Source organism: Mauremys reevesii, linkage group 7 (assembly GCF_016161935.1).
Source record: "Mauremys reevesii isolate NIE-2019 linkage group 7, ASM1616193v1, whole genome shotgun sequence".
Taxonomy (NCBI): Eukaryota; Metazoa; Chordata; order Testudines; family Geoemydidae; genus Mauremys; species Mauremys reevesii.
This window is the reverse complement of record NC_052629.1, coordinates 103,468,953-103,490,847: the sequence shown is the minus strand read 5'-3', so window position 1 is coordinate 103,490,847 and position 21,895 is coordinate 103,468,953. Positions and strand designations below refer to the sequence as shown.

General features: G+C 42.5%; 1 protein-coding gene across 5 annotated transcripts in view; it reads left to right on the top strand.

Moving 5' to 3' along the window:
* Window positions 1–21,604, top strand: part of LOC120409120 (antifreeze protein Maxi-like) — a 52,179-nt gene extending 30,575 nt beyond the window's left edge. Inside the window, exons 2-5 of one of the 5 annotated variants that reach the window (XR_005601134.1) lie at window positions 2,489–2,570; window positions 6,706–6,841; window positions 6,953–7,006; window positions 21,095–21,604. Coding sequence is in view for 2 of the 5 variants with exons in the window: in XM_039546582.1 (XP_039402516.1) it covers window positions 2,516–2,570; window positions 6,706–6,841; window positions 6,953–7,006; window positions 7,874–8,405 (777 nt within the window). In the remaining 3 variants the exon portion in view is untranslated. Of the gene's footprint in view, window positions 1–2,488; window positions 2,571–6,705; window positions 6,842–6,952; window positions 7,007–7,873; window positions 8,421–21,094 lie in introns of those variants that run through there. The other 4 variants (XR_005601133.1, XM_039546583.1, XM_039546582.1 and 1 more) reach the window with 4 other exon arrangements.
* The last annotated feature ends 291 nt before the right edge of the window (window positions 21,605–21,895 follow it).

The window sequence follows — 21,895 nt, the reverse complement described above, 5'->3', positions numbered from 1 at the left end:
ACACACTCTTGTCAACCTCCTGGCCCAGTCTGTACCTGCTACAGCACACGGCTATAAGCATAGGAATATTGTCATTGGCCAGGTCCAGCCTCTCGTATAGGCAGCACCAGCAGGCCTTTAAACAGCCAAAAACACACTCAACAGCCCTTCTGCACTTGCTCAGCCTGTTGTTGAACCGCTCCTTGCTGCTGTCAAGGTGCCCCGTGTCTGGCTTTGTAAGCTACGACATTAAGGGGTAGGGAGTGTTTCCCAGGATCACAATGGGCATTTCGACTTCCCCTACGGTGATCTTCTGGTCTGGGAAGAAAGTCCCTGCTTGCAGCTTCCTGAACAGGCCAGTGTTCTGAAAGATGCATGCATCATGCATCTTTCTGGACCAGCCTGCGTTAATGTCCATGAAACACCCACAGTGATCCACAAGCGCCTAGAGAACCATTGAAAAATACCCGTTCTGATTGATGGACTCAGTGGGTAGGTGGTCTGGTGCCAGAATTGGAATGTGTGTGCCATCTATCACCCCTCTGCAGTTAGGGAAGCCCATTTGTGCAAAGCCATCCACAATGTCACACACGTTGCCCAGAGTCACGGTCTTTAGGAGCAGGATGCGATAAATGGCCCTGCACACTTCCGTCAACACAAGTCCAACGGTCGACTTTCCCACTCCAAACTGGTTAGCGAGTGATCGGTAGCAGTCTGGAGTAGCAAGCTTCCGCAGTGCAATCGCCACACACTTCTCCGATGGCAGGGCAGCTCTTATTCTCATGTCCTTGCACCGCAGGGCTGGGGCGAGCTTTTCACACGGTACCATGAACTTGGCTTTCCTCATCCGAAAGTTCTGCAGCCACTGCTTGTCATCCCAAATGTGCATGACAATGACAATGTGATCCCACCACTCAGTGCTTGTTTCCCGAGCCCAAAAGCAGCGTTCCACTGTGGTCATCACCGCCATGAATGCCGCAAGCAATCTCGTGTTGTAGCTACCACGCGTAGCAAAATCAATGTCGCACTCCTTTTGCCTTTGTAGTTTAAGGAATAACTCCACTGCCACTTGTGATGTGTTGGTAAGAGTGAGCAGCATATTGGTCAACAGTGCGGGATCCATTCCTGCAGACCGAAGAGGCAGAGTGCACAGTACACAAACCATTGAAAGATGGTGCCAAATGCGGATGGAAGCACAGGGATTGCTGGGATGCGAAGCGATGCATCATAGGGCATTGGGACAGGACCCAGGATGCTCCACGACCCCCTCCTTTTTCCCACAACTCTTAGTGGCAGAAAAGGAAGAGATGCTCTGTGGGATAGCTGCCCAGAGTGCACCGCTCTGAATACTGCTGCAAGTGCCGCAAGTGTGAACACACTATTGCACAGGTAGCTGACAGTGTGTACACGCAATAGCGGGTTCCATTCAGCACTCTCTGAGCGGCACTGTAACTGCCGGCACTGTAACTCTGCCATTGTAGACATACTCTTAGATAGTTCACTGTTTTTTGGGCCTGGATGGTAGGGATCATTTAGGTAAACAATCATAATGGGAGCTCTTTAAATGATCCTTAACAGGATTCATCTTTTCTGCCCTTTCAATTTGTTCTAAATTTCCCTGCCTTAGTTTCATTGAGTGACCCCTTTTTCTTATACTGTGTCTGTTACACAAAAGATCTGATCCGTTTTCAGTAAGACCACTGTCAAAGCCCCTCTAACTCTCCATTTTTATAAGTGAAATTGTCTAGCTTTTGCAGTTTCTTGTCATATGTACGCCCTGTCTTGATTTCCCTTCATCATAACTATACTACTGTTTACCATTTTGGTCTCAGCAGCATAAGGAATCAGAATACTTTGTTTTCATCCTGTTTTACTGGAGATTGGCAAATAAAAAATACCCCATCAGATAATTTGTAGGTGTTGTTTTGGGAGAGGTCTGGACTGTGACAGATTTTTACAAGAAAGGTCTCTTCTGCACCTTCTGACGGATATGTGCCCTTTATGAGGTCCCCATTTAGGTGTGCTGAATTCCACTGATTATCTGGTTTTAGCAGTAGAGAGAAGAAGGTGGATTTTGAATTCACAACCTTCTCCTATTACACCTGGTCATCCTTTGTGTGTTTCTGGACTTGCTACCAGGGCCGGCTCCAGGCACCAGCATTCCAAGCTGGTGCTTGGGGCGGCATTCTGCAAGGGGCAGCAGTCCCTGTTGTTTCGGGGGGGGGGTCTGTGCGCCGTTAGGGCAGCAGGCGCATTTCAGCGGTGAGGCAATTTCGCGGCAGCTTCTATGTTTAGCTGTTAAGGGCACATGCCCTGCTTGTCTGGACTTGTCTGCATGTCCAGACTTATGAACATATCCTACTTCATAGGAACAGAAAAGAAGACTCCTCCTGATGAAGTAGGAGGGGCCACACTAAGAAGGAAGCTCTCTTTTACACATGGGGTACATCCCCAGAACAGACACACACATGCTTCAGCCTGACCTTTTCCTTCTTTTTCATCTCCGCAGGCTCTCATGGGATGATCAAGAAGTGACATGCATTTCCATCCTTCTCTTGTCAGACTTGTGGATAGAAATCTTCATCTCGGAGGTAGAAATCTGTCTGTCACTTGGGTAGTTGTTATGTGGGGGAGGTTGCATGTTACAGAGGACCCTCTTGTTAATTAGAAGTTTTTGAAGTTAGAAGTTCTGTTTTTGTCAATGATTACCTTGGCTTTTCAAGAGTTCTACCATAAGCATTGTGGTAACTTTTTTAAGGTTCTTTGGGAGCTATTAAAGTGTGATATAAATCAGATATTTCTGACAGAGATCAAAGACGCAGTTCAGTGATATGATGATAGGTGGCTAGAGTTCTCTACAGCATTCCCATCAGTATTGTTTAATGACCCAAGCTCTGTGACTGAGTTGGGTAATAACAGCTTTGACATGAATACAGAAGAGAATGTCTGGTGGCTCAAAATTTCTACAGTCTCAAAGCAGCAATAGTGCTAACTTGTCACCTCTGCTGTATTTCTCCTACCTTGCTCTGCTTTCTACGCTGTTAAAGTCCTAATGTTGTGGCTATCAGCTAGGCCTAGATGCTAGAGGGGGGATGACACCAATCCTAGTGGAGCTCTGCCTGGGGCATATGAATGACCCTTCTTCTCATCTGGCATTTCATGGGAATTTGGGGCAGGAGACAAGTTTGCTTCCTGAATCTTGTGCCTTTCATTAATATTCATTGCTTGAACCAGCCATGCTCTGCAACTGCATGAATCTCTTCCTTGTTTCTGCTGACCAACAGTCAACTTTTGAAATGAATTAACCCCGTCAGCAGAGTTTGCCGCGCAGTGGCCGAATGTGTGCATGTCATACTATATCATTTCTCTAAGGCTTTTGTTTGTCTCCAAACTCTGGAAGGAAACCTGGGACAGGTTTAGATGTCACTAAAGGTTATTGTTTTTATAAATTACATATAAAAACCTATATTAAAAGAACATTAAGGTTGCAAAATCAAACATTCAGAAGAGAATTTAGCTCCAAGCGCTCTCAAATCTCCAATGAGAATGTCTCAACTGTGATTTTAAAGAGGCTTATAAATTGGCCAAATTTGGGTGAATTTTACAGGGACGGCAAAAGGCACAACCCTGAACCAGAGTGACCTCCCTGCCAAATTACAAGTCCCTGCTCCGAAGCATTGAGGCGCTACAGCTTCTCAATGAAACAGTGGTAAGAATTTTTAACATGGGCAAAACAATATAATATAATTAGACACACATGGCTGGCCCATGCCAGCTGACTCAGGCTCAGGCTAAGGGTCTGTTTAATTGCCGTGTGGACACTTGGGCTCTAGTCCAAGCTCTGGGACCCTCCCACTTCACAGGACCCTAGAGCCCGGACTCCAGCCCAAACCCAAAGGTCTGTACCAGAGCCCTGTATGGGACTATTTTTTAAAATTCTACTCCCGTCCCACCCCGGAATACCCACTCCTGCGTTGTTTCTTGCATTTTTATCCTGCTCCCATATGCAAAAACCTTAAATCCTGCAAATCCCGCAAGAGAGACCAATTCCCCCCCAAAACAAACAAAGAAAAAACACAATTCAGACACAACTTTTATCACTAAAAGAATAAAATAAATCTTGCTTGCACCATGTTAAAAAGCAAGCTTGAACTCCTGTTATAATAGACATCAAATCTCTTTCTATCCGCCATTTAAATTCAAGTATTAAAACCTTTATTTAAAAAAAAAAGAAAGAAAAACTTGCTTTATATCGCTGAAATTCTATTTATGACAAATTGATGAGAGATTGTGTTTTCCTGCCAATTACCAAAGTCTGTTGGGGTTTTTTTTGGCCACCTAAGCCCACCCGCAACAAAGTACATTTTACCCACTCCCGCTATTATGGCAGCGGGTCCCTGTGGGACCCATGAGATCTCAGTCCCGCTACAGGGCTGTAGTCTGTGCTGTAGTTAAATAGTCTCTTAACCCAAGCCCAAGACGGCTGGCACAGGCCAGCCATGAGTTTTTAATTGCAGTGTAGACATACCCGTTATTAGTTATGTTACAGGTGGGAAACAGGTATAGATTAAGTGATTTGCCCATGGTGTCACAGGAAGCTTGTATCCTGAATCTCAATCCAGGCCCTTAACCCCAAAGCCAAGCTTCCTCTCCTCGTGTTTGTAGAGTCCGGCTATATCTCTCTTCCTTGCAGCGTGTTCAGTCACAGCTAGATCAGCTGTGAATAGTCACAGTTGGTATCCACACTGTGCAGTAGGAGAGGTGGGCCGTTTCCCGTTCCTTCTGCAGTGTTGCAGGGGACTGTCTTTCTACTGAGTTCAGATTCACCCTCCTGAGAGAGGGGTGGGAGGGTGTGTCTTGGCAGTGGGAAAACATAAACGTGGCAGGAGGTGGTGTTAGGTAGACATCAGCTTTCCTTTACCTGCTGCCTGTGAACAGATAGGCTCAAAGGGAAAGCTTGCATCATGAAAGGCTGCTTGTTGCAGCGGTTCGTGGCCAGTCAGCATGACAGCCTTCGGGGTAATTACCAAAGGGGAGAGAAGTAGGTTCTTGTCAGCAGACCTACAGGGCTACCGTTTAATGAAGCAGTGGCAGATATTCAGATAGATTGTTACAAAGGGCAGTTACGTTGTAGGTGAGTGACTTACACACATCCAGCAGGATTCATTCAGGCAGCTTTTGCCCTTTGGGTCTCCTGCCAGCTCCTGAGTACAACACAGAGCATGTGTCTGCTGCACTCCAAGCTATGCCCCTGGTTTGTGTAGATATCCCTGCCTAGCTTTACCCAGGCTAGCCTTTCTACAAATAGCAAGGAAGATGTGGCAGCAGCACGTGTTGTACAAGTCCGCCCGGAACCTGGGTACCTACTGGCGTTGCTGAAGCCTGGGCCGGCATATCTATACGGCTATTTTTATTAGCACTAGTGTGGGTAAAGCTAATACGAGGATGGCTGCCCAAGCTGCAATCAGAACTTGGATTGCAGCGTACACATACCCTAAACACGACTGTCTCTGTCTCCTGGGGTGATTTTCTCCCTGCTTTTTCTCTCCCTTTCTTGTCTGTTATCCTAAATCTTTCTCCACCTCTCTGTCTCCTCCTGTTCCCTTTTTTATTTCTTTCTTTCCCGTACTTTTCACCTTCTCTATTTTCTTCTCCGGTACCTGGCTCTTAGCCCCCTGCCCTTTCTTTCATGGCTCTTTTAGTCTTGTTTTTGTTTTCTTCTCTAGTTCACTCCGCTAAATGGCACTGAGTGATCATGTCATCGCCATTTCATAATGCAAAAATGCTGCAAGGTTCCTGGGTAGTGATATTTGAAGTGTGCCTGAGCTGTGACCTTCCTGCAGTATCCTGAGTGGGCTTGCATTGGAAATCCCACAGTCTGTCAGAAGGTCTGTTGGGTCTTATTTGGCTACTGTTTAGGAGTGATTGTTGTGTCCGTCCTCACCATCACCCTGCTGACTGAGACATAAAATCACCCTCCTGACCAGTTTTCACAAGTGTTGGGGTTGTTAGCTTGGGGGTCCTGGTGAAAAGTCTCTGCTTGTGTTGGGGTCCAAGCTCTGTGATGCTGGTAGTACAACTGTGGGGACAGTCTGCTACAGACATTTCACAAATGGAAAACCAGATTTTTTTCTACCCCTGTTATTTACTGGATTTTTCCCTTAAGATGATCCCTGTAAGACAATCATTCTTTGACAAAGCAATTTACATAAAATTTTGCAACCAAACACTTACCATTTACTTTTTAGAATAAATATAGATACACACGATAGTCTGTGGTATGAAAATGCACATAGAGAAAATAACCCTTTGACTTTCTGGACCACTTTCTGTGCCAGTATTTCAAAGGCTTTGTGAATATTAATGAATTTAGGCCTTTATCATTATTTCCATTTTACAGATGGGGAAACTGAAGCCGGAAGAGGGGAAGTGATTTGTCCAAGGTCACACAGGGAGTCTGTGGCAGGGCCAGGAGTCCTACATATGCACTGCTGTGAGAGATCACACTCTTGGAAAGAGCTCTTTTAAAAATAAAAAAAACTAGATGTCTGTTGGTTGTTGCTGATCTATTGGCTGCAGTGTCCGCCATGACGGAGAATAGATAGAGCTTGATTGTCATGAATATAATAGTGATTCTTTATTCAGGCTGCTGGGCACTGACAGGTCCTGTGGCTCTCTCTGATTCTTTTACTCGCATATTAACTAAACACACCTTGTGCCGTTTAGCATCACCACACAGGTCCTCCCTATGTCCTGGGCTGGATTTAGCATTCCTGAAAAGGACTGTCAACTGTATTGCAGAAACCAGCTCCTGTAACTGGCAGTTAGATTGCAACACCCTCCAAGAAATTATATTTTCAATGTATGTTGTTATAGGGACAACGTGTTCCTACGATAATTAATAATAAGTATGTTTTATGTGGCGTGGACACCTTTAGCTACAAGCTAATATGATACCTGACCTTTTCAACAGGTCAGATGCAATAGTTTGGATAGAGCCTCTGAAAAGAAACCTGAAGAAGAGAAGGTAAGCTTGAGACAGGAACTGCCTACTCATGTCGGCCAATGTCAGTTATGTGTATTACTCTGTTACAGATTTTTACCAATAATGTCAGTTGATTGTCAAAACCTCTTCCATATGGGCTGATGATTTTCCAGTGCCGCCAGAAGGAATATCCTAGTCCAAGGCATAGTCCAATAGCAGCATATTTTAAAAGTATCCTGCAGGACTGCGTTGGAAGAACTGTGTGGGGAGCCCAGTATTGGAACAGCAAGGAGTGTTGTGGGCCAGGACCAGGAGTGAAGTGCCTTGGCAGAAATTTTGGGCAAAGACTATATACAATGACTGCTTGACCTGTGCCTGATGGTTCCTGTCTATGGGGCAATCCTTTGGCATCTCTGCACACACAGAAGGGTATGACAGTTTGGGAAAAACACACGGTTCAGTTTCTGTGTTCCCAGGTCTCATACTCAATTGCTGGTAAGAGATTTTTTGCTGTGATATTGAGCAAACAGATTTTGGAAATGAGCCAGTCTTCCCTTCATTTCTCTCTCTCTCTCTCTCTCTCTGAATACTTCCCAAGCCACCTCACATGAAAATACTGAAAAAAATCTGGTAAATGGTTGTGCTACTGGACTGAGATCAAGCCCCAAATCCTAAGTGACTCTGATCCGTGTAGCAATAATGCTGGAATTTGATAATTGAAGCTGTGTTATCAGGTAGAGGCTCTGAACCTCTGAGTCTTGCTATCACTCCAGCTAACATGGTTCCATGTCCCCCCTCCTTCCCCTGCTCGGCTGTTTGCTATAATGACAGGCAATGGCCTTGAACGTAGTACCAATCCCATGATGATTTTTTGTTTTTTTAATGTTTTTTTTGCATATTGCCAAACGGATCAGGGCCATCCTTCAGATTCTGCAGGCCTGTACTGTCCTCTGGGAGGTGCATTTTGCTGAATAGTCACTTGATTACACTGGAGACAGCAGCAGCACCACCACCAGCTGCAGCAGGTATGGAAGCAGCAGTGGTGAAAGCACCAGAACGGGCTGCTGCAGCAGTGGAAGCACCAGAAGGAACAGCAGCTGCAGCAGCAGTGATGGAAGCACCAGAAGGAGCAGCTGCAACAGCTGTTGTGGAAGCATCAGAAGATGCAGCTGAAGCAGTAGTGGTGGAAGCACCAGAGGGAGTAGCAGTTGCAGCAGTGGCGGTGGAAGCACCAGAAGGTGCAGCTGAAGCAGTAGTGGTGGAAGCACCAGAGGGAGCAGCAGTTGCAGCAGCGGCGGTGAAAGCACCAGAAGGAGCAGCTGCAGCAGCAGCAGTGAAAACACAAGTAGCCAAAGCAGCAGAGAGGGTGGCAACAGCCGAAGTAGCCAAGGTGCTGCAGTCAGCAGCAGCAGAGGTAGCAATCATAGCAATGGGTCTCTAGCTTGGATGACTGTCAAGTGGATGTATATGGTGCCCCTTCCTACCTCCCCCCCCGCATTTTTTTATAATCATAGGCTCACAGACTCTTTGCCTGGCTGGTGTCCAGTAATATGGGGGGAGGGCATGGCTCCATAATTAAGAATAAATCTAGTCTTCCAAACTTGCCTTCCAAATGCACCTTGAATACTCAGCTGGTATGAACATGTTCATGCTTAGCCTCAAGCCAGGGGAGAATCTTTTCCTTTGGAAAGTTTGAAGTTCACTAAAATTGCTGCTTGGGATTATTCCTTCCTTTCCCATCTTGTTCCCTCTCTCTCTCATATGAGCTTTTCACTCATTACAGCAGTCATTTAATCGCATCCATTAGAGTTAAAGATGCAAAGTACTCTCCATTACAGCCACCTCCATTCACATGTTTCTCATGTTTTCAAACATTCATGTTTTGGGGTCAGAAAATGCCCATGTGTAGTGTTTGCCCCAAGGTGAATTTTTCTTTTAAGTTTCAGCAAAATCCTTTGTTGTTTGTGAGCTCACTGAGGGTGCAAAAACTACTTTTTGAGCCTGACTTTTAAAGTCGATGTTGTGGAGACAGATTTTCCAAGGGGCTTGGAGGCCAGATTTGCCAGGGCTCAGCACGCAGCAGGCTAGGTTTTCAGAAGTGCTCAGCAGCTCCTGCTGGGACGCTCACGTCAGACTTATCAAAGCCCTCCCACCCAGCCTGTTGAGTTCATTTGAAAATCTTGCCACATATTTTATTACCTCATTGGAAGCTGAACTCTTTGGAAAATCCATCCTCGATGGCAGAAGCTGACCACTTTCGACAATCTGGCTTTTGGTGCTTCCTTGTCTGTCCCTCCACAAGCCATTCAGAGTACATGTCGCCTCTATAGGCTATCACCTATTACCTTAGGACCCAATACAGGCAAATATCTTTATTCAGGATGGGCACTTTGGCGCATGCTTGACTTTAAGCATGTGCTTAAGTATCCTGGAAGTCAGCGGGTTGGGACCTGAATGGGGAAAAGTTTGAATTCTCAAGGGCATGATTTAACTGAATTTTCTGATGAATTTTCAGCTAAAATACAAAAGGAGGAGTGCAAGATTAAAGCTGAGGAGCCAGAGGAGAAGAGAGAAGAGGAAAAAGGAAGAAATGAAGGAAATGAAATGAAAATAGAGTCAATACCCTCAAAAAGAGATCAGGAAACACAATCCAATCCAACTGCTGTTTGAATGTGGTGATGTGAATCAATGTAGTCTTAGGGAGGGAGAGCCTTTAAAAAAAAAAAATAATAAATAAATAATCAAAATAAGTGTAGTAGATTTATATATTAGTTGGGGATTTGGGAGGCGTCTCTGTCCTGCAAAAAAACCTGGAAACCACTGAACTCTGAACTGAAACGGGAGAAGGGAGAAACACATTGATGAAACCACACATTGACAACACAACACAGTGGGTGCTGGAATGGTGAATGTGTGACTGTGACTGTGATATATAATTGATATATATATATCCTGCTTGGCCTGAGTTGAGTGTGGGACTAGGGGGCCCAGGCAAGCAAGATTTAGCCACATGTTCACACCGTACTGGCCACTGCACTGGCACACACACAGCCCTAATTGCCCACATCATCATAGGCATAGGGCAGGAGGAGGCTAGAGGCCTAGGAGGGCCCTATGGGCGGCGCGGACACGCACCCACCCACTTGGCTTTGGCAGTGGCAGTCTGCATGGGAATTTTTTTATTTTATATGATGCATGCAGGGTCTGTGAGGAGAGAGGGTGTGGGCTCTTTCACTCCAGCTTTCATCACAATCTCCCCCTCGACAGGAGACTAGACTGATGCCCCCCAGAGGCTCACCTCACACCACCACCCTGCCCTGCATGGCACATGGCATATATAAAAAGCTCATGTTCTGAGACAACTTCAACGGCTTGGGGCAGGGCTGCAGGGCAGGAGAGGGGGGGGGAGGGGGGGCTGGGGCAGCTGGGGCAGCCTAGGCCACAGGGCTGAGGGTGAGCAGCACTAGCTCTAGGCCTGGGGGGGCTGGCTGGGAGGAGGGAGGGAGGGAGAGGTGCCTGGCCTGCCGGGGGGGGGGGGGGGCCTGGGGGGTGGGGGGGGGGGATTTGGGGGGGGGGGGGGCTCAGGGCCACCCTTCCACCACCATTGTACATTGTCTCTGGTTCTGCCTAAAAAAAGTTTTTTTTTTTTGGTGGAAGAGAGGAGGAAAGTGTGTTTGTTTGTGTCCTGTTTGTTAATCAATAGAGGGAGGGAGCCCTTTGGAGACAGAATGATGATGTGGGTGGGGAAATGAAATGAGGAGGGAGGAGGTGCAAGGAGAAATTGGGGGGGGGAGGGGAGGAGCACATTCTCCAAAGGGGGGGAGCCACATTGCATTGATCTATAATGCCTTCTTCATTAATTTAATTATCCACTGCTGCTGCTGCTCATTCATCGCCAGACTCATATTTTGAGTGAGCGAAGGGAGACTTCCAGACTTGGGAAGAAGATTTTTTTTTCATGAAGTGAATGGGGGGAAGCCCTTGTCTTTGTGGATCTGAGAGACTCGGGTCATGTGGCATAGCCTTCATAATAAATGACTGAGGGTTAAGTGAGATGGAGAGTGCTTTATTGAGAGCAAAACTCATCCTAGTATTTCTGTCAGAGACCACTCATGGCCATTAAAGAACTACTTTTTGCAAAAGTAGAGATTGCTCCCCTTGTATTCTGTCCAAATTTCAATCTGGGTAATTATAATGTGCCTCTCCAAGTTCCCCTGTACGGGAGTTGCAGTTGGATGTGGTATTCTCCATATGCTTCACTTCCATTCTAGCACTGTTGTGCAGGTTCCTGGGAGAAATTAAATGGTGGTTCCATTCCACTCCAGAAGCAGCTGCATTTCAGTGGCAGGTGACTTATTCTCCTTTATCTGCTCTATACCGTGATTTTGGATCCTTCAGAACAAAAAGCTTAATATAAACAAAGGGTGGTATTGTTCTGTCTTTCTTCAGCTGAGTTAGCCAATGATGAAGAACCGTAGATTTCTTTCTTTTTTGGAGTGCCTGCCCCATTCTGCAGTGAACCCAAGGGCGTGCAATTCCAAACTCTTGTCTTTGCACCTTTATAGAATACTGCTGCGACCTATCTCATTCCTTTCCCGGTACTTTTGCACCACACCCTGACGCACCTAAACTGGGTTCGCTCTACTTTAAGCAACAGGCTCAGCTCGGGGAGGGGGATAGAACAGCAGCATTTGATTAAAGCTCAGCCCCCCTGGCCCTAGATCTAAGGAGACAGAGCTAGCCCTCCCCGCCCTTACAATAATTTTATTTTATTACAGAAAGGGCTCATATTAAAAAAGCTCATGATTATGTTTTCTGTTCACCAAGACTTTTCCTGTATTCGACCTTTGGATAACCTCCAAGGCTTGCAAACATTTGAAAGGAGTAAAGGAGCTCATTTTATTACAGGGCCTCAGCATACATTCTTTCCAGCCTATCTTTAACATCAGTTAACAAGACTTATATAATTGCAGTCTGTGATCCCTTTAAGGCTAAAACGTATTCGTTTTCCCTCAAAGAACACTTCAGGTTTCAGAGCTAAATGTATACTTTTTTTTTTTTAAGATTGCATGTTAAGTAGAAGAAATAGCCCTCAAATCCCAGCCTGTGTTTCCATTGCACATGAAAATTAATGGGCTTTGGAGAACACACATGAAGGAAAAAAACCTTTGGTGAAATCAAATACAATTTCAAGCTACCAAGTTCAAATCAGTCAAATTAGTATCCAGTACTATAGTGTTCTAGAGATGTTCTAGAGATGGGCAGCTAGAAGGATTGATTTAGATCTTATGTTTTGAAGGTATAAACTGATCATCTGCAGGGGTCAGGAAGAAATTTCTGTTCTCCCGCTGCAATTGCCTCTGCCACCATGTTGTCAGAAACATTGGATACCAGATACTCTGGATATAGAGCTGGGGGAATAATGAAAGGGGGGAAAAAAGGTCTATATTCATTCACTGGAATTTTAAAAGAGAATTAGCTGAGACCATGTTCACATTCTTCTTGCGTACAAGCCCCGTGAATGTTCTTGCCATTCAGTTATACTAGCATGAAGTAAATCAAATCCCAGAATTCAAATATCAAAATCACATGGAAGCCCAATGTGAAATTTGCATGTCAGAGGGTTTGGGCCCTGACATCCCTGTGTGCTCCTCCAGTCAGGGGACAGAAATGACACCATGCAACGGATCTGACCAGTCACTGCTCAAATAGCAAATTTGAAGTACTCACCGAGAACTGATCAACTGAAGCAGCTTTAAAAAATTACCAAAAAACCCAAACAAAAACAAACCTAAAGAAGCCCACTGAATAATTTTTTAATAATAAAAAATGAAGGAAATAATAGTCTGTTCATGGATGTTCTGCATGCAGAAAATGAGGCTAAATTCATCTAATAAATGATCTGTTACACACTATTCACTGAACTCTATTTAGAGACAGGAGACTGGGCGCCATGGACTGATTGTCTGATCTGCTATGATAAATGATACATTTCAGTATCAAATGTGGATTGAGCAAGAGGCTGGAATCCAGAGACTTGAGTTCTGTTCTTGACTGACCGACTTTATGACTTTGGGTAAGTCACATGGTCTCTCTGTGCCTCATCTGTAAAAAGAGGATGATTCTGGTTACCCACCTTCCTAAAGTGCTCAGATAAAAGAGCCTAGTAGTATTATAATTGGCACTTATAGTATACAGTAAAGATGATTCACATCTTCAAATACTGGGTTACTATGACATTAGGTGTAACAATGGGGCAGATTCAGTGGGGTTTAATGTATGCTCCCTAGGTGGAAGTACAGAAACCTTAGAGCGAGAGAATGCTGTAACTGAGAGATCCCTTTTATGAAACACGAGTCTGTAGCTGACAAAACTTGATACACATTAAATATATAGCATAAAAATGTTTTATAGTTGTGGCCAAAGTATCTTTTAACACACTAGTTTTCCTCATCTGTGCAGTTATTTCTGTAGTGTAGATAGGACCTTAGCATAATACCTGCTGCTGCACTGAAATGAAAATCTCAGGTCTGTTAAGCTCTTCCTTGCTTTTGGTTGCCCCTCTGGATCAACCAGTCACATTCTTGTTTCAGTTTCATGCAGGAGACTAGTTTACAAGGCAAGGTCCCCCTTGGATATCACAAGAGGTTTTCTTCCCCCTTTTCCCTCCCTTCCCGCTCCCCCAGTTAATCTGCTCTCCGATATGTCCATGTTACAAGAGAAATAAAAGACTTTAAGTGAGCGCAGAATTTTTCCCTCACCTTAGCACTCCAAGAGAGATGGCTGATATACAGAAACCACCATGTGGAAAAGTCTTCAAGTGGAATATCAGATGCTTGTGAGACAAAGCAAAAAGATAGCAGAGTATTCAGGTGTCATCTCTCTATCCAAAAGGGTCACATTCTGTCTGCTTTTAAGAAGTTTGGTTTATGGTGATTACAGGTATGTCTGCACTATGCAAGGCTATATTATACATCCAAGGCTGGGCATTTGTTCACCTTGTGACACAGAGTCCCACTGGTGGCTCACTACTCTGTGTCAGCAACTCTTGTCAGGCCTGACATACTCAGTGCATCGCAACTCACTGATATTAAGATATGGCATGTAATGTATCTCTGGAAAACTAATAACTCGCTGATCATTAATATGGATGGTAAACCAACAAGACTTTATAGATACGTGCTGCACATATGTTCTTAAAACATATTTAGCAAGCAGTGCCTAAGCCTTGCCTGTTCCAGACAAGGGAATGTAAATTAGACAAGGTGTGATCAAAGACAAAGAAAAGCAAATCTGTGTGCAAGGTAAGCAAAGCCATCAGGAGAGCCAGTGGGGGAAATTCAGAACTGGGAGGGTGTTGGGGTCACTGCCAAAAGTAACTGGGTGGTGTAAGCCAGGGTGTGAACTCGGCGCTTGTAGGCTGGCCGCTGGTGTCAGGGCTGTGAGCCACAGCAGCATAGCATTGAAGTCACCGAGAATTGCAGGACAGATGGTGACGCAACCCCTTGCTGGTCTGGGTTGAACCCCAAAGCATCACACACCTGTGGTCAATGAGTTTAGAATAACGATACAGCATTTATTTTCTATGGTATTTGTACATTTGTTCCAGTGAGACCACAATGATTAAGGTCCTGTCTCCTCTGTGGGACCTATACTTAATCCTGCCTCAGTACAGGGGGTGGACTCAGTGTTTCTCAAATGCAGCCACCAATGGATTTTTTTGTGGCCATGGCAGCCTCCAAAGCATGGGCGGAGATGTCGCGCAAACCAGTGGCCCCATCCCTGCTGTACCAAGCTGTTGGTCCTAAATAGTTGTTACCAAGGGCAGCGAGATGCATTCCCTTGGTGTTTGTGCTGGTGCCACCAGCAGGGATCAGTGACCTGCAGCCTTCTCGGGGGCTCCAGGCAGCGCCTCTGGAGACACGCGGGGCCAGTGTGTGTGATGCCAGAGGCAGCTCTTGTCAGTAGAGGCAGCTGTGGCGTTTGGTCCCCAGAGTGCTCCCCTGGGCAGCTCCCCTACTCCTGCCCATCTGGGCATGGGCAGTCTGGAACTCTACAGGCTGCTGATGAGTTCCTGAACCCCCTTCCCCAGGGTGGGCTCTCATTGAAGGGCTGTGGGAAGGAGGGACAGAGAGATTGGTTTGTCAGAGTGGCCATAAGCAAGAGTTGGTTGCCACACTTTGTGGCCACCAAAAAATTCATTGTGAGAACCCCTGGACTAGATGACCTCTTGAGATACCTTCCAGCCCTACATTTCTATGATTCTATGACATTACAGATCCCATAGCATTTCTCCTAAGAATTGTTGTTTGACCCAAGTGTCCTTGGACAATACAATTGTCCTTCCTGGCAATGGTATACAGCATGTTGTCCACCAACAGGCTTTACCCAAGAGGTGGCTGCATTTTAATTAGGTTGTTTATATAGAGAGAGTAAAGTATTTTAGGATCTCTGAGCACCATCTAAATACTTAGACAGATTAGATTATTTTACTGAAATCTGTATTAACCTTGTTTAAATGCCAACAGTTGATACCAATTTGTAATGAGGCATAAAAATTATGCAATGATAAATATTAGGGCTGTCAAGTGATTGATTAATCACACAATTAAAAATTAATCATGATTAATCGTGCGATTAATTGCACTGTTAAATAGTAACAAAATACCATTTATTTAAGTATTTTTGGATGTTTTCTACATTTCCAAATATATTGATTTGAGTTACAACACAGAATACAAAGTGTACAGTATTCACTTTATATTTATTTTTATTGCAAATATTTGCACTGTAAAAAAAAGAAATATTTTCAATTCACCTAATACAAGTACTTTAGTGCAATCTCTTTATCATGAAAGTTGAACTTACAGACGTAGAATTATATACAAAAGAAATAACTGCATTCAAAAACAAACTTTAAAACTTTAGAGCCTAAAAGTCCACTCAGTTCTCCTTCTTGTTCAGCCAATTGCTCAGACAAACAAGTTTGTTTACACTGGCAGGCGATAATGCTCCCCTCTTCTTGTTTACGTCACCTGAAAGTGAGAACAGGTGTTCGCATGGCGCTGTTGTAGCCAGCGAAGAAAAATATTTGTGCCAGATGCGCTAAAGATTCATATGTCCCTTCATGCTTCAACCAACATTCCAGAGGATATGCATCCATGCTGATGACGGGTTCGGCTTGATAAGGATCCAAATCAGTGTGGACTGACACATGTTCATTTTCATCACCTCAGTCAGTCAGATGCCACCAGCAGAAGGTTGATTTTCTTTTCTGGTGGTTCAAGTTCTGTAGTTTCTGTATCAGAGTGTTGGACTTTTAAGACTTTTGAAAGCCTGCTCCACACCTTGACCTTCTCGGATTTTGGAAGGCACCTCAGATTTTTAAACATTGGTTCGAGTGCTGTAGCTAGCTTTAGAAACATTACATTGGTACCTTTTTTTGCATTTTGTCAAATCTGCAGTGAAAGTGTTCTTAAAACGAGCAACATGTGCTGGGTCATCATCTGAGACTACTGTGATATGAAATATATGGCAGAATGCAGGTAAAACAGAGCAGGAGACATACAGTTCTCCCCCCAGGAGTTTAGTCACTAATTTAATTAACACTTTTTTTTTTTAATGTGCATCATCAGCATGGAAGCATGTCCTCTGGGATGGTGGCCAAACTATGAAATAGTATACGAATCTTTAGCATATCGGGCACATAAATACCTTGCAATGCCAGCTACAAAAATGCCATGTGAATGCCTGTTCTCACTTTCTGGTGACATTGTAAATAAGCGGGCAGCATTAACTCCTGTAAATGTAAACAAACTTGTTTCACTTAGCGTGACTGAACAAGAAGTAGGACTGAGTGGACTTGTAGGCTCTAACGTTTTACATTGTTTTATTTTGAGTTCAGTTATGTAACAAAAACAAATTCTACATTTGTAAGTTGTACTTTCACAATAAAGAGATTGCACTACAGTACTTGTATGAGGTGAACTGAAAAATACTATTTCTTTTGTTATTTTTACAGTGCAAATATTTGTAACCAAAAATAATAATAATAAAGTGAGCCCTGTCAACTTTGCATACTGTGTTGTAAGTGAAATCAATATATTTAAAAATATAGAAAAAATCCAAAAATATTTAATAAATTTAAATTGGCATTCTATTGTTTAACAGTGCGACTAAAACTGCGATTAATTGCAATTAATTTTTCTGATCGTGATTAATTTTTTGAGTTAATCACATGAGTTGACTGGGATTGACTGCCCTAATAAATTTAAATCTGTGTTGAATAATTTGTACTTAATGTATAAACAATTTTTTAGTTCTGATTGTCTTATATGTGGCAACTTATGTTTAAAGGGCTAGACTCTTAGCTGGTGTAAATCAGCATAGCTCCATTGAAGTCAGTGCTAATTTATACCAGGCGAAGGTCTGGCTCTTTAAATGTTTTGAGTTATATTTTCAATCCCTTATTTCAACTAAGTTTTAAAAACATGATTAAAATGACAATAGTGCCCAGCACTTTTCTGTATAATGCTTTATATCTCAGGGTGTCAAAGCACTTTACAAAGATGGATAATTATCATTATTCCCTTATTATTGGTTGGGATACTAATGTGCAGAGAAAGTAAATGGCTTGCCCACGGTAACAGAGAGAGAGTCAGTAGCATAGGTGGTAGTTAGAGCTCTGGTCTCTTGACACCAATTCTGTAGTCTTACTACTAAGAAGCCTGCTTCCCAGAACTATCTCTATCTCATCTCAATCTCGCTACATACACACAATAGAACCTTTGTAGTCTATGCTGTACACACGCTATTGATAGTTATATCAGCTGAAAGATAATTGTTGCTGTTCTAACTGTCTGCAGTTATGCACCGTACAGCCTCAATTATCTAAATGTAGTGGGGGAGCATTGAAGAATTTTGGATAATCAAATTTTCAGATAATGGAGGGAGTTTTCTATGTAATTAACAGATATTGTGGGACATAACGTTTCGGAGAGCAGTCAGCTTCGGATGTTTGAGGTTCAGATATCTGAGACTGAACTGTCTAGCCAGTCAATAAATAATAAGAACACTAGTTTTTTCTTCCTTCACTTCGTATTACAGAAGAAACAACAAACCCACTTCAAACATGTTGCCGTTATCCCTTTAAAACCAGTCAAGACTAATAAAGTCATCAGTTAACAGAAAGCTTCCTGTGTACACAGACAATTTAAAAATACCAGCAAACATGTATTTTATGCATACCCAGTACCCATGATCATATGTATACGGGGAATCATGTCAACTGCTAGGAAATGGAGGTTGTACCAGAGGTAATTTTTCCCTAAGATATGTAATCAGTTCTAGCATTTGAAGTATGACCTGGATACCACTGCTCCATGCAGGTAAAATACAGGAAAACAAATGTAAGATCTTATATATATGCTGGAATTGTATTAATTTATAAAGATAAAACTCAATAAGCAGAACCCATTAACTTCCAACATTTTATGTTTTTCCACTGAGTACTGCTCTTCTTCAGACAGAGATCTTTACTAGCACAGCCAAACCTAAAGTATGTTTTACTATGCTATTTAAGAGTGAGTTTTGCGCTGCTAAATAATATGTATCTAATTTAATTTGTTTCCAAAGGCAATGGGGTATAGCAACAAAGATAAAATGTGCAAAATACAATACTAAGAGTTATTACTTTGTGCATATGATTTTGCTAGGCTTTTCTCACACAGTAAGCTATTATAACTACTTATTTTTAAAAACAAACACTGTTTTCTGCATTGTATCACATTCAGAAATGAATGCCATTCTTACTCTGAAGCCTGTTTGAGCCAATAAATGGACCCAGATAAGATGGGGGAAACTGAGAGACCCTCAGAAAGGAATTAACTTTGACTGTTTTTATTAAATGTAATATTAGGCTGAAGATGTGTGTTCAGCATGGACAAACCTTGGCTTTGATCTGAAAGTCTGAATCCATTTGGAAACTGTTGCAATTGTATATCCTATGTCATTGAAATAGCAACGTGCGTTTTTATCATTATCAAAAAAAATTGTTTATGTTTATTTTGCTCTGTTAAACTGTCACCTGAGAGGATGCACTGGCATGCAGTAATTGTCATCTGAACATTTTTTTTTAAAAGGGTCAGTCTTCCCTTGGTTGTTTCATATTACGAACTCTAATTTTTCCCTTAAAGTTTACATTCCCACCCATATTAATCAGATGATTTAAATATCTGCAATATATGAAATGTTTGTGTGTGTGCATGAGTACCTGCACAACTGTATGTACATATGTGTAGGGAGTCCGTATGTCTGTCTGAAATACCAATCTCTCTCTCTCTCTCTCTCTCTCTCACACACACACACACACACACACACACACACACACACACACACACACACACACACACACACACACACACACACACTCTTACTTGTCTTTCTCATTATGCACCCACCTGTATATATGTATTTGTTGGAGTTTTGCCAGAGATCTCAGTGGGAGCAGCTTTGAACCCTACATCGTATATACATTATTAGAAGGAATAGCAATTTACTTTTTTAAATGACTACATTCGGAAATCTGATTCTAAACTCACATAGGTTTAATTTTCTGGCATTCATCTAGTGTTTCATAATCAGGGTAAAGACAGAATCAGGCCCCAAGAACATTTGTGCTACTTGAAGATGACTGTTCATCCTGATGCTGAATGCCAAGATATAATTACATATTAGCTTTATATGAGGACGGAAAAACCTTCTATATTAACCTTATATGAGAGAAGAGAATTAGCCTTATACGAGAATAGCAGGGTGCCCTCTTTTTGTCCAAGATGTAAGAAAACGATTGCAACGAGGTTACTTCTATTGAGACTCTGCAGCACTTCTTTTGCAGTTTTAATTTTGAGCACTTCCTCCCATCCTACAGCCCTTCATTTCCATCTCTTTAATTGCAACGAACCCTGCATCTTTTTAAATATCTGTACAGCTACTTTTGCATAAATCTTACTCTCCCTTTTCCTGGGTAGCCTCTATCACTTATCTGGGTCATTTCGTAGCACATAAATAAAGTAGAGAGATAAAGCACAAAGGGTCCTTGATAAAGTCCAAGTTTTGTTTAGCAGTTATGACAGTGAAAGTTTACAAGAGCTGCTCTGGGAAAGCTGTGTTGTGAACAGAGTTATTATCGCCACTATCAAATTGTTTAGACTGGTGGGCAAAACACAGGGGCTTCATATTTGTTTAAGGGCTTCATCACGCTGTATATTTTCATTCTCCTTTGGACTGTGTTGTCATCGGGATGAAAATGACATAATAAAAAGAATCAATGATTCCTTCAGGAAATCTGACAGGTCCCAGAAGTCATTAATTATCAAATTGTAGAGATTGAGTAGATCGGACCCTGGTTCTTCCTAAACTTCTCCTAGGGAACTTGCTTTTCAGATGCCAACAGAGGGCAGTAGTATCCTGTTTCTTTTCATGATAGCATTTGGATTGCATCAATCAGTGGAGCTGCAAATATAACTCCCTTTACTACGTTGTGCCGTACACTAGAGCGACAAGGAAATGATCAAATATTTTACTATTAAAATCATTGTATTTATCATATGTTCTCGGGGTTAAAATCCTACTAGTCTGATTTCTTTATAGTAAGATACCACTAACTGTTGTACTCTGGTTCAAATGAAGATGCATGGTGTTGGGGGAATATTTCTCCCAGAAAGTGAATTGCTATTTAACGTTTGCCAAAAATACTAACAAACTAGAAATGCAGTTGTAAAGCATGCAGCTAAAAGATCCTCCCAAGAACAATGCCTTTGCTTATTTTGCATAAAATATGTATTAGCATATGTTCTTGTATCTATCTGTGTACACGTGTGTATGTATTATATCTGTGTGTATAGTCTTAGCTATGAATATAGACTAGATAGAGAACTTATAGCTAATATGGTCATTCTTGCTGGTGCTCCCTAGTCTTTTAGTTATAGTCCATTGCAGTTATTTTATTAAAGGAAAAATCTTGCCAACTCTTGAACATTCTATTTCATTGCCAGTGAAGTAGATCCTTTAAAAATACACTTCCTGTGTTACATGTTGAACTATTAGTATTGTCATTTCTTATTTGTATAGGACAAGCAGTCTACTAGGAACTTCAGAGACAAGCATGGAGACAAGATCCTTGCCGTGGAGAGTTCACAGTCTGAATAGATGCCCTACAAACAAAGTTGGGTAAAATAGCATTGTGTGTGCATGATAATGTGGCAGGCAACTAGCCAGTTACATGATTTTGTATGTGTTTAATAGACTTTAATACACTTTTTTTTTACAGTACATTTTGATGATGGTCAATGTAATAATCCTTTCCTTTGTCTGTTGCGCCAAGAGCCACCATCTTCCACTTCTTGTCTCAGAGCCTGAAACACTGGCTGGCATTTTTCTTCTTTGATTTTTCTTCTTTTTTAATTATTCATGTATTTATTTGTTGTATTATTTGTTCTCCCATGTATTTATTGTTGAAGCAACCAGTACATTTTTCATGTTACAACAATCTCAGACCAAGTACCAATCACTGTAATCTCGCCTGGGGATTCTCCATCACTGTATTTTCATGGCTTGTGCTTTCAGTAAAATATATGTCTTGTCATTTCAGTAGAGCTCCCGAAGTGTGCTACAGCATCAAATTCAGATCAAAGAACCAGCAACGGGGTAGTCAGTGTGTGTGTGTGTGTGTGTTAGAAATGTAAAAATTCTTTAATGCATCAGAAAAATATATTTTAGGTCATTAGTGGTCTTGAAGATTTTTATCCTGATTATTTCAATGAGTCTTTGAGAACTATACTTGGCTAAACTAATCCCCCAAATGGACAGTAACCGCTTTTCCTGCAGTTTAACTGTGGCTTCTTCTATGTAGAAATACTTCTTGGTATTCAG